Source organism: Hypomesus transpacificus, chromosome 22 (assembly GCF_021917145.1).
Source record: "Hypomesus transpacificus isolate Combined female chromosome 22, fHypTra1, whole genome shotgun sequence".
NCBI classification, from domain to species: domain Eukaryota; kingdom Metazoa; phylum Chordata; class Actinopteri; order Osmeriformes; family Osmeridae; genus Hypomesus; species Hypomesus transpacificus.
This window is the reverse complement of record NC_061081.1, coordinates 13,301,730-13,314,538: the sequence shown is the minus strand read 5'-3', so window position 1 is coordinate 13,314,538 and position 12,809 is coordinate 13,301,730. Positions and strand designations below refer to the sequence as shown.

The following is a 12,809-nucleotide window of genomic DNA, read 5'->3' as shown; positions in this document are numbered from 1 at the left end:
TCCAATTGAATCTTTTTTTAATGTATATTATTTAATAATCAGCTAAACAAAACTTGCGTACACACATGCATATATCATTCACTAAAAAACTCTCACCCAACAATTAAAACTGTACATTCAATATATTATATACATTTTTAAAAAACAAACGTTAATCATGGGTTCAACTAAACTTTAACACGGTTAACAAATGTAGGTCCCAAAGCAGTCTTTAAAGTCGACGTTTCAACTCATTCTCAGTCAGACTTTACAGTAAAACCTACTGCACAGCGCTACAGTGCATTAATAAGCAACAGCCAGTTGCCACAGTATGGACATACAGAACTATAGGACCCTGACATAAACCAACATGTTATTTTGACATTTTTATGTATACTAGGAAACCACAAAGACTGTGGCACGAGATACTGCAAAGACTGCGGCTTTTGTGTTCTGGATTACCGCAAAGACTGCGGCCTGTGTTTGGTTGAGTCACATTTTTATTTATATTGGGATACCACAAAGACTGTGGCCTGTGTTCAGTTAACCCTAACCCTTTTTTACTTTTATTACTTGTATTATTGTTTTTATGTAAAGTACGTTGAGCTGCAATTCTTGTATTTTGCTATATAAATAAAGTCTTGTTATTATTATTATTAAGTTAATTGGCAGCGAGTCTGTTAGGAGTGTCTACCAAAACAAAACTACAGAGATCATTCTGAGAGTACAAAGATTAGGCCAAATCGCCCAGGCATTTTCAATACACCGATAGGTCACGGTTAAAGTTTAAAAGAAAACAAAGTTGAACTCAGCAATGCAATAAATAGTTAGACCTTTCTGCTTTAGGCACATAGGTACAGTAAAGGTTAAAGACTGGAATGTTTGTAAGGATCGGCTGAATTAGCCTGGGTGGGGGGATAGAGAGAGAGACCATCGGTATGGGTGGGGCAGAGTGTGGATGGAGGGGGAAGTCAGTCTGGTTAAAGGAGGGAGTGGGGTGAAGGTGTCAGTGTGGGGAGAAGGTAGGGGGGATACTCCATGGAGGTAGCCTGGGTGGAGGAGGGAGAGATCGTCAGCCTGAGGTAAGGAGGTCGTCCGGGCTGAAGGGGGGAGGGAGGGAGGTCGTCCGGGCTGAAGGGGGGAGAGATTGGTCAGCCTGGCCGCTCAGTAGACGGGCCGGTAGAAGACCTGCCCGCCGGCCAGCCTGCGTTTTAGCTCCCTCCACAGCAGGCTGCGCTCCCTCTGGGAGCCCTTCATGAAACCACGGTTCTCCTGGGCACGCCGCGACAGGTAAGGGATCACCTCGTTCACCGGTCCGTATGGAACGTACTTATACACCGGGAAGCCTGCCTGACCTGGGAGAGAACCGGACAAACACAGGTGTAAGAGGAACCTGCCTGACTTGAGCGAGTGAGAACTGGACAAACACAGATACTGTATTTATTCAGCGGATCCTTTAGCCATACAATGCGGATTTGAAAGTGGGACGTCTTGACAGACATGGCAAAAGGACACACATCCTTCACTCAAGTAATTGAAAAATTCAACAACAAAATTCAACCTCGACACTTTTTTTGTTAAACTTTTTTTTTTAAATATTTAACCTTTAGGAAATTATTTTCCAAACCTTTTCAAACAGATTTCTATATATATATATAATTTTTTTTACATTTCTTACATTTCTTACATCTCCCCCCCCCCCCAATAAAAATCAACCTTTTGAAACTTTTTTCCAAAATATTTTTTCAACCTTTCTAAACTTTTTTTATCCCAACCTTTTTTCCACACACAGTGAAAGGAGCCTGGCTAGAACATTTAAGAGGTATAAAGTACAGATATTTGTGTCAAAAAATGTAAGGAGTGAGACAAAAGTTGTCAGAAAATGTATAGTGAAGTAAATTACCGATTCCACAAAAATCTACGTAAGTACAGTAACAAAGTATTTCCCATCTCTGCCTCTTGATTTGCATTCAAATGCTCTACCACTAAGCTACACCTATTCCTGGCAGTTGTCTTGGGTGAAAAAAAATCATTTCTTAACAACAACACGACAAGTCAATATCTAGAATACTGTTTGCAGGAGCAACTTGAAAGGACATGCCTGCAACAGGCCCCAGGTCCCCAGGGGTGAAAAAGCTCCACCTTTGAACAAAAGATCCTGTGATGTTTACGCAATAATCAAGTGTTTACATTCAGTACCTAGGGGGAAGCTGATTTGGTCACACATGCCGAGCAGCTGTCCAAAGTAGACCTTGTTCTCCGTGGGCGACAGACCCATCTCGTTCATCCTGGTGTGAGAGAAAAACATCATCCAGTTACACAAGAGAGGAACACACATGCTCCTCTCATTGAGCACATGCTTTTGGCCAAAGTGACATTCTCTACAAGGGGAATTTGAACCTGTGACCCCGTGACCTGCAGTTGACTGCTCTAACCACAGGCCAACATTCCTATGTCCATGGTGTATTGTATGAGTATGAGATGAATGCAAAGCAGTCGTTACTCAAACTTGGTCAACTGTCTGTCATTATGTTCTGAATGTGTTACATGTTAACATGGCAAATGCTTTTATCCAAAGACGTGCAGGGGAGAATTGAACCCGGGTCTCTTGATCTGCAGCCACAGGCTCTACAGCGAACCCCTGAGCTATACCCCTGCCCTTGGAGTTCTCATTCTGTACAATGGCTCTTGAGCGAGAGTGCGGTCTTACTTGTCCAGGGTGAACTTCACTGTCTCCTCATTGTGTGACGCCACCATGACGTTGGCCCTGCGGTTGTGGTTGATCTCCTCCAGCACGTACTCCAAACACCTTCAGAGAGGATGGGAGAGAAGGGGAGAGTTCACTTTTGGATTCACCCCAAACCGACTCACCACAGGTGACCGATTCAAACGAGCAAACGACTCACGAGCAAACCGACTCCCAAGCACAACCGACTCACACAGCAGTGGAGTGGATACAGATCCGGGTGAAAAGTGATAAGGCTCACCCAGGGCTTTACAGGAACTTACTTGTGGTACATCCTGTTAGTGGCTTCGTAGTCGGGGTTGATGGGGTCCTCGTAGCCGATCTCCTGGGCCCGGGACCTCTCCTGGTACATGTACGCCCCTCGGACCAGCTTGGCGCCGAAGAACCAGCCTTCCCTACGAGACAGCTCCACGTCCACTGACACGTTATCATAGGCCTCCTGTGGAGACAGAGAGGGGGGTCACTTACATTTGTCATTCAGCAGACGTTCTTATCCAGAGCGACTTATAGTAAGTACAGGGACATTACCCCGAAGCAAGTAGGGTGAAGTGCCTTGCCCAAGGGTCGGGAATCAAACTGGCAACCTTCAGATTACTCGCCCGATTCCCTAACCGCTCAGCCACCTGACTCACACTTATATATAGGACACACCCACACACACACAATACATGCACACACACCTCAAATGATATATATGCACACACACACACTATACATATGCACACACACACACACTATACATATGCACACACACGCACTATACATATGCACACACACACAAACACGATACATATACACACACCCACACAAACACATGATACACACACACACACACATATAGACACACACCTTGTGATCTCAAGTCGCAAGGGTCTATTGCATTTGTTTTAAACAGGGTAGATGAGTAACAGCAATTCTGGTCATATGAAATCATAACCTTGAGTGTATGCATGATAAAACCAGAAGTGCTACTAAATGGATCTAGAGGCTGATACGATGTTCACTCTGTGTATTCAGCTGCCGCACACACACAGGGCCAACACGGACTGTTATCAGTGTAGTGTGTGTGTGTGTGTGTGTGGGGCATACCTTGAGGTAGCACTGGAAGGTGTTGAAGATGATGGGTTTATTCCTGTTAAAGATCCTCTGCATCTCCAGGGTCAGTCTGGTGATGGCGGGCTGAAAGTACGTCTGCTCTGCATCCACCATCAGCCTCACCCCGTTCTCCACTGCGTACTGGGAAACCAGAGCCACACAGCGGTCACCTCCCCTTCACCTACGACCGCGTGACACCCCTCCTCCGCCCCCCACCGGAAAACATCCGTCCTCCCTTCACCGGCTGTGTATACGCATGTATCTGGGACATACATGTTTTACTGAGAGGCTCTGACAGTGTTGGCGTGTCTGCTTCCAACACGCGTGTGTTTGTTTGTCTGTATCCTGAGGTACTTGGTTTAGTTAGGTGATGCAGATTCTCGTTGTTGTTTTTGGCTGGTGCAATCTCCAGGTCCCCTCTCAGGTCTCCCACAGCGCTTACAAAGTAAACAGGGCTGGGATACGCTATGTAGTAGTCCTTTCAGAGTTTGGCCAAGCAACGATTGCTGAAACCCCATCCAGGAATCCAGAAGAATCAATATAATTTGAAAATACTGGGCCAACAGGTCACTGTTTCTATGGTGTGTTAATGTGTTTACATAGCAGACGCTTTTATCTATCGCAACATACGGTGGGTTTCCAACTTAAAACAGTCTGTCGTAAAATTCTCTACCGCTGAGCTATACTCTGTAAAATAGGTTGTGATAATGACAATAACTTGATGTATGAGAACTAACTTAAGTAAAAGAGGTAAAGTATTAGCTGGGATATATATATTTTTTGTTACACATAACAGTACCCTGGTTCATCAGTAATGCACTGGTTCTTTTAGTCTTTTGTCAGGCTATTTATGTGAGAATGTATTTACGTGAAATCTGGGACTTTTATTGTGAAATCTGGGTCGACACACTGCATGAGAAACCATGCAAGTGATGGGTTGTTGTATGTGGTTGACGACGGTACCTTGGCCAAAACGTCCACTCTCTGCAGCAACCTCTTCATCTGCTTCTCTTCCTCGGCAGTGAACTTATTCAACAGAGGCTCCAGCTTGCCCGTCTGTAAGGCGGAAGAAGCATGTTTCCTTCATGTTGTGAGTTGTGCTTTTTAATAAATACTAATACAAATAATACTAATAATGTGTTCATTTAGCTGACACTTTTATTCAAGGCGACATCCAGGTGGAGTCAAATTCACTAACACCAAGATATACCCTGTCCCAAAGCCATTTGCAGGAGCATTTTCCTAACATTAGCATGGTTGAATAACCAAGACTAACACATAGATCGATGTTGATGTTTTTTACTTGAGTGATTCCTTTGAAAGTGTATACGCTGACTATTCACCTCTGCATGTAAATGCGTGGTCCATTAGCTAAGCTCACCTCAAAGTTTGGAATCATGAGCAGGTTGGAGATTTTGGTTCTGTCATTGATCAAGCTGTTCCAGTCCAGAAGATCTATGGTTCTGGAACATGAGAGGGTGGAGAACCATAAGCACATAGAATCATAAAAACTATCAAGAATCATGTTTGTTGTTTTTCTTGTTCATGACAATAATACTGTGAATATTATCATTCTTAAGTTTAAAAAAGCTACTGAAGCTTAAGATATGTGGCCCTTATAAAAATGCCCTTTATAATGCTAAATATCAACTACAGTGTGATTTAAACTGCTGTAAGGAGGAACTAGTGTACGTGCTCTTCGGGTAAGGGGGGAGATTCTTACCCTGAAGAGCCCAGTTTCTCTCCTGTAAACCAGTTCTCAATGTCATCTTTGGCCCCAACCCCCAACTTAGTCAAACTATCCTGAAAAGAAACATGAAAATGTATAACTAAATATCATTTAGATATATTAATATCATTAATATTAATATAATGTATTAATATGAATATCATTAACAATGTAAACAAGTGGTGGGGGATAGTTGTTTTGGCTTTCATGAGAAAGAAACATTGTTTTAGGGATAATTTTTTCTTAATAAATGACACTCCTTAGCCTCCACACTTCAACGGCATCTTCACAGCAGTTTGTTGATGATTATTTGACGAGAAACATTCAAAACGGTGGGCTTCAAGACGACAGGTCACTAAGAGCGAACCTGCTCATGCAAGACACTCAGAGTCTGTTTCCACAACAACCCCTTTTTTCCAGTTGTTGCCCAGGGCAACCTTGCCCACCTTGAGTTGCCCCAGCTCCAGTTTCTGCTCTAAAGCTGCCATATCCGATTTGCCTTGATGTGCTGCGAGCAGGTTGAAGAACTGCCTCCATTTGACCAACACCTCTGAGAACTGGAGCTGGTGGGGGGAACAACAGAGAGGGTCAGAAAAAAAAACATCTAACTGAGAGGAAATAAATCCCAAAACGTATTTTAATACGACTATATATTATATAGTATTTAAAATGACTTGAATACAATTGTGATGGAACTGAAGGCAGTTGAATGTAACAGTCAAACTCACCAGGAACTGAGGACGACCAAGGGCAGTCATCTTAATGGCAGAGAATCCATCTACAGAACTCCCTCCTGGGAACCACATGTGTATAAAGTACCGGGGGGTTAGGTATGGCTTAGTGGTTAGAACACCTAACTGCAGGTCTACTGAATGAATACTTTGTTATTAGTATTATCATTATTATATGCAAAAGATCTAGTAGTGTAACGTTGTTTTGAGTATAACTTTAGTGTCCAGACCTCTGGTATGTCTCCTGCCAGAGACTATGAAGCAGATGAGGACAAAATGTCCACGGAACATTTGCCTTAAATTAAATCACTTGCGAACCTGTATTACGTGGTCCACCACTATTCAAATCCCCAGGCCTTGAATCAGTTGAGGATGTAAATACCTCCCTAAGCATGAGAGTAGCATTCCGTCTTAGGCAGCCATTTTCAACATTTTCCCCGGCCCATAGCTCCAAAGAACAGACCCAACTGCCTACCGGAGGCCTTGATGCAGTTGAGGAAGGTCTCCATCTGGCTGTCACACTTGGCTTCGTCGGCGTAGAAGTACGTCCGGGCACTGATCACCCCACCGCGCCGGTCACCAAACTGTCGGTGGGCCTTGTACTTCTTCTCGCGACGGCCGACGCCTGGAGAAGAAGAACAACAATAGGGTGTGACGTCACCAAGGTAACGAGACCCTGTACCCGTCTGACCAGTGCACAACATCAGCAGGACGGAAACACACATAGCAGGTATTTGTTTTTCTGTTGACACAACCACCTGAATGATATGATTTTAGCCTAGAGATACCAAGAGATCTTCTTGTTCAGTCTTGTTTGTACTGGGATGGTTACATGTCGTTGGGTAACATTCTCCCAAGCAGAGATGTGAGATGTGACTTTTATTTTTCAGATTCAGGTTACACACAAAGCAACTATGAGCCTTTTTTTGTTGTTGTTGGAAACTTAGCTTAGCTAACCCTTTTCGAAATTGTTAAAGCTGCTTTGTGTAATTCTGGACAAAATATATAGAATCGACTGATAATTGAAAAACATTCCATAGTAATACATACAGAATGTATACATATAGATAAGATATACAAGATATTCCAAAGTGTCTTCTGCCATATTGAGCTCGTGAAGGGAGAGGAGAGGTGACTGAAGGGTAAACGACACACAGAGTCCGGGTCGCCTTGACCATGGCCTCATCTGTGTTGTAACTCCACTGACAGGCATGCCCTCGTTGGCCTGCTCCAGCTTGCTTCCAGGAGACAGCCAGATAGAACCAGCTTGGACCATCAAGCAAACCCACATGTCAGCCAGCCCTTTCCTTCCATGTCAGCAGGAGGGGTCAGGGCGCTAGGAATGCAGGCTGTGCTGGGGCACAGTCAAGCCTGCCAGGCTGTCCTCTCACTGGCATGTTAACATTAGGGCACATTGATGAGGGGCCTCTCTTCCAACCCCAAAATACACTTCATAGCCACCTTGAAATGTCAAGAGGTTGGTAACCTTTATTTCGTCCGGAATTACACTAAGGTACTTTTACGAATGGTTGCAAAGAATGGTCAGTGAGATATGTTTAAGACAACTAACTGGTACATCCTTCACTTTTGTTGAGTTACAATTTATCTGTAAATATATTATAACTAAAACCTTGGTCAAGAAATATTCGCTGTGGTCATGCTGGACCATCAACATGCTGCATGCAGCCCTGAAATCTAGTTCATGCTGTTTTCCTAAGTGCAAAGAAATTCTACTGAAAGTATACATACAAAGTATGTACAAACATATGTACGTGTAGTTAAGTTTTAAGTATCCTCCCAATTGCATTGGAAAACAGATTTATATAATGACAATGTATTAAGCTCTCATTTAATATATTTAAATTCGATTTCAGGGGACTTCTGGAGGTTTTCTGCATGGGTTGTGTTAAGCTGTTGAATATTTTAAAGCTGGCAACACATCACATGCAAATAAATCGCTGAATGACACAGAATGTAATTGAAATGTATGAGTTGAGTCCATGAATACACACCTGGGGTTTCCTTCTCTGCTTCAGATACACATGCACTGAAAGAGAGGGGATTGGAGAAAGAGAGAGATGAGTAACACATAGTGAATTAATGAAGTCCTGTCAGGCATGCATGCACCAGGGCAGTATTTAGACTGGCTGAAGAGGGTGCATGACACTAGAGACAGCTACATGAACCGGTGAACACATGATCAGACGAATCAGGTGACAGCATGGAAAACTGAGTTGCAAAACGAGGTTTTAGCCAAGCAAGGTGTTCTTAAGCAAATCACGTTTCATGTCACGCCTGGTTTGAGCCGGGCGTTTCACAGCCGATCCAGGGTGAACAACCTTGTGTTCTATTTCTGGCATGTTTGGCAGCAAGCAGAGAGACTCACGCTATATGCACAAGGGCAAACAGTCTGTTATTTGATCAGTTATGCGTGTGAGTCTTTGGTAATGTATCCGAGTCAAGGGTCCCCCTCAGTCCAAGGGTTGAATGTGCGTGTGCGTCTGTGTGCGTCAGTATGATGTTCATCCAAACAATACCACACAGTCCAGTTTGTATCAAGTTTCTCAAGTACACAAAACATTTTATAAGGACACATTTTGTGATATTTGTTCTTCCAATCAAACCTAGCAAGATTACAAGTTAGCAAATAATCCCTTCCTATTTCATTTTAGAATTCAAAACACTTTGAGAGGTCTCTTTTACAGTAAAATACTTCTTTGCAGAGAGCAATGTATTAGAAATATTTGACCACCCCAAATGTGTTGTATGTAGAGAGACCTTGGATCATCATAAATATAACAGTGATTATTGATTAGTTGGCGCCGAAAATGGCTGCCTCAGTAGGCTTCTTCCTGCCACAGTAAATTCCTTGTCTGTGCAAACTTTCATGGCGAATAAAACCCCATTCTGATTCTGATAACAAGTACAATTTTGGGTCGTGTGTCAACATTTCAATCAGGCCAGCATGTGACAGGGTCAGCATTGTGAAACCATTTAAAGTAAAACCTTTTGTATTCTGACCTTGGATTATAAACTGTGCAAACACGTTAGCTTTGTCACCCACAATAGACAGAAAAAAAATATCCTGTATGGGCCGCTCCCAAGCGCTTAGCATAGTGCAAAACCTGCTCACCAGTTTGAACAAAAACCTTTATCTCAATTATTCACCAAAGACACACTGTTGAGAGTAGGGGGCACAGAGAATGAGATGTAATCTCCAAGACTCCTCTAAGCCTTTGAATGTGTTTGTTCATCTGGAACATTCCTGCACAATCAGGCAAAAGCACACCCTTTCACTACCCTAACCCTCTCATCTTTTGACCTGGTGAAATCCAAGAGATTTCTGTCGCAACTCCTTCCTAAACGCGTTGGTACATGAGCACGACCTCTCTGGTTTATTTGTTCCTTGTATTTTTAGGGACTTAAGTTGGTTTGGGAGCAGTTCTTTGGGGATGTCTGAAGCCCTCTGTGACATTGCCTGTGAAAAGGGCTATAAAAATAAAAGGCAGGTTCAGGGTGGAAGTAAGTAATGTGTTACCCAAAATACTAAGACACCTGCAACCCAGTGTAATGGCTTCCTGTGTAAGGAGTGGGTGTTCTGTAACTAACGGAGATACGTAACTGACAAGACAAGCTCAATCCAATGTGTTCCTTGACATTTGACTTGCAGTCACTTGGTGTCAAACGTATTATACAGTCTCTAATGCCTAAACATTATTCATGACATTTACTTTCATCAAAATTTGATATGAATTATATTTGCAATGGTTTTAAATGTCATGATTTTAGTTTTGGTAAATTACATATTTTGGGAAATGTTTTTCATATTCTATCTGTATTATCAGAATGAAAAATCATTTTTTTTAAGCTAAACATCCAAGCTACAGCTGTGTATGTTCTTAGAAAACATTCCTTGGTTGATCTTCTCAGTATTCAGTTAGCACAGCTAGAATGTGGGAGTATCCTGTAAGAAAATCCCTACCCAAATATACACTCCCTAGGTGCTTTGAAAACACTTCACATAAAGCTCCACCCCCTTAGCCTCCTGTGAAAGGATGTGACATCACAGGGTTGCTATGTGCCAACTCATGTGACAGCAGTCTGTGACAGAGTGGCTGAAACAGGCCCCCTAGAAACAACCAATAAGGAATAAGAGGTCAGTCAAGGCTGGCCAATGAACACTGGGTATAGGCAGAAGAATTCAAGGGATTTTAAATAATTGTTTACAACCAGAACTAAATGAAAAATGGATGTTTATGTGCAAGGTTGTCAATATCAATCTTAGGAGTAATTGCACACAGGCCTGTTATGCATAGAACATATTTTCATTGTGCTGGAGATATCCTGGGCAGCTGAAACCAGTCCTAACAGGTTTTACTCGAAACTACAAGTCCAAACCGGACAGTGATGTCATAGTGGACTGTTGAATTGGTCACTGTTACGTTTTCTGCCAAGTTTCGTCATTCCAAATGCAACTGCCAAATTCAGAATGTTTGTTGTTATGTCAATCAATGACTGAGCAATTTGAGCTAGCTTGCAGAAAGTGAAACAAGAGCACATCCTTAACAAGTAATCCAGGCTACCCTTAGCAGTCTTAGGGATGTGCTTAGGACACCTCAATAATAATGGGCTATCAACAAATGACGTGTCACGTTTAGTTTCATAAAATAATGTGTCAGAAAAACTCACTCCATCTCCTTCTTCTCCGCCTCTTCTTGGGTTAGGTCTTCTTCCACACTGTAGTCTAGCACTGCCCCTACACCAAACGCCTGGTTCTTCTGGATCAGCGGCTTTATGGTGTTATGATCCTCCCCTGCCACAAACTGTCCGTAGAAGGTCATCCTCATCATCTTCTCAAACAGTCGCTGGCCAAAGACCTTCTTAGTGAGGTTCATCAACTGTATAGGAAAAACAAATGAATGAAGGTACTGTCCAAGTTTGAGTAGAAGACCTGTGGGGCAGTTTTGACGTTACTGGGCACGATAGGACCTAATGAGCACTTCCAACACACTTACAGTGTGTGATGAGGGCAATGTTATTTAAAATACCTAATTTGAAGAAGTATTGAGGTAATCTAGCTTCCATATTCAATGCAAATTACATGATAAGAGTAGTATTTTCAGAGTAAACAGAAGTTTTATCTGACGTTTTGATTCCCAAAACGCTACTTTTGACCTTGTTTTGTGGGGGGGGTTTACACATTGATTTCCATTATATATATATATATATAATATGTATTTCCATCAGTTCAGAACAATCAAGTACATAGCCAGTAGCCAACCTGAACAGTGCCATTGCAGCCTACAAAGGATGGATATCTAGATTCCTACCTCCTTGTTCTTGTCAACGAGGAAGTCGAACGTACATAGCTTAAACACCAGAAGACTTCTCAGAAGCTCGATGTTGGTTTTACTTTTGTACGCTTCCAGGGTGTTCTCAAAGTCAATTGCAATTTTAAGTGTGTGAGCGTCTGCAGCATTTTTTGTCTGGCTTATGAGGTCAACCTGAACCGGTTTCGCCACCGTACAGTGACCATCAATTCGTGGGTCTTTTTCCCCACCCTGAACCTCCGTCCTCTGCGTTGAAGCAACAGTTGACCGAAACCTCCCAGGACACGAAGAAAACCGTATTCTCTTGATATTTTCCGAATTTGCCCTGATTAGAGCTGGTACTAATTTAGTGTAAGACATCAGTTTATATATAGAAGTCAAATGAAGTTAAAGTTTCTGGTCTTGAGAGTACACGCCGGATAAGAAACTGATGGAGAACTTCCTTGAGTCAGAGACTTCGGCGAGGATCTTTATAAACCACGAGCACCACGCACAGCGATTGGATATCGCTCATTCTGACGCACTGAACATTCAGTATTCATGAACTACCTCATCACAGCCAGCACAACCAGCGCGCAGGCTCGTGGTAGACCCTATATAGCGTGGCGCAGGGGCCAAGTTTACAGCATGGTAAATAAGTACTTTAAATAGACTACTTGGTTATTTAATGGTTATATGCACGTTAATTGCACGCTGATGGTGCGATGCAAAAGTACCATAGCCGAGCATTATGCGTTATTGTGGTGGTTTATACAGTAGTATACCTCCTAACAGATGCATTTTTAAGGTTTAATTACAATTATCTCCAGGACATCGAATCATCCCTGTGGTGGTCAGTTTGGAAATATGTGGCGCCCTGTCGTTTGTGAACATGAAGAATAACTACTGTGTATGGCTATAGCCTACTAAATAAAGCCTTTCAGACTCGGGGACTGTTGTAACATGGAGTGAGACACAATCTTTTAGCAACAGAGGGAGCCCTTGACCACATTTTCAGTGTATCAGTTGACGTATTCATTTGTTTACATAGTATCTGTGTAATTACTTCATGTTTAAACCAAAACTAGTTGGCTTACTCCTTATTATAGTCTTGCATATCTGTACATTGGGTTGCAGTCATGCCATCAATGTTTGTTAACTTCAAAATGATATGTTGAAGTATAATTTCCAAGTCAACAACTAATTTCTATTCTTGTCAA

General features: G+C 42.5%; 1 protein-coding gene across 1 annotated transcript; it reads right to left on the bottom strand.

The window, feature by feature from the left end:
• Positions 1-12,074, bottom strand: LOC124484484 (proline dehydrogenase 1, mitochondrial-like). The gene is made up of 14 exons (XM_047045409.1): positions 11,611-12,074; positions 10,970-11,178; positions 8,293-8,327; positions 6,756-6,905; positions 6,278-6,342; positions 5,996-6,112; positions 5,544-5,623; positions 5,202-5,283; positions 4,784-4,876; positions 3,815-3,961; positions 2,989-3,164; positions 2,690-2,788; positions 2,179-2,267; positions 1-1,334 (listed from the first exon to the last, which is right to left on the bottom strand). The coding sequence occupies exons 1-14, from the start codon at positions 11,968-11,970 to the stop codon at positions 1,144-1,146; spliced, it is 1,893 nt and encodes a 630-aa protein (XP_046901365.1). The 5' UTR covers positions 11,971-12,074; the 3' UTR covers positions 1-1,143.
• Between the last annotated feature and the right edge of the window lie 735 nt (positions 12,075-12,809).

Bases quoted from the DNA above. Each gene is read 5' to 3' on its own strand.
- LOC124484484 (XM_047045409.1), bottom strand. From the start codon at position 11,970: ATGTCTTACACTAAATTAGTACCAGCTCTAATCAGGGCAAATTCGGAA. The intron at 4,877-5,201 runs GTGAGCTTAGCT...TCCGCCTTACAG, and splicing joins TCATGATTCCAAACTTTGAG to ACGGGCAAGCTGGAGCCTCT. The intron at 2,268-2,689 runs GTAAGACCGCAC...CTCTCACACCAG, and splicing joins GTGAAGTTCACCCTGGACAA to GATGAACGAGATGGGTCTGT.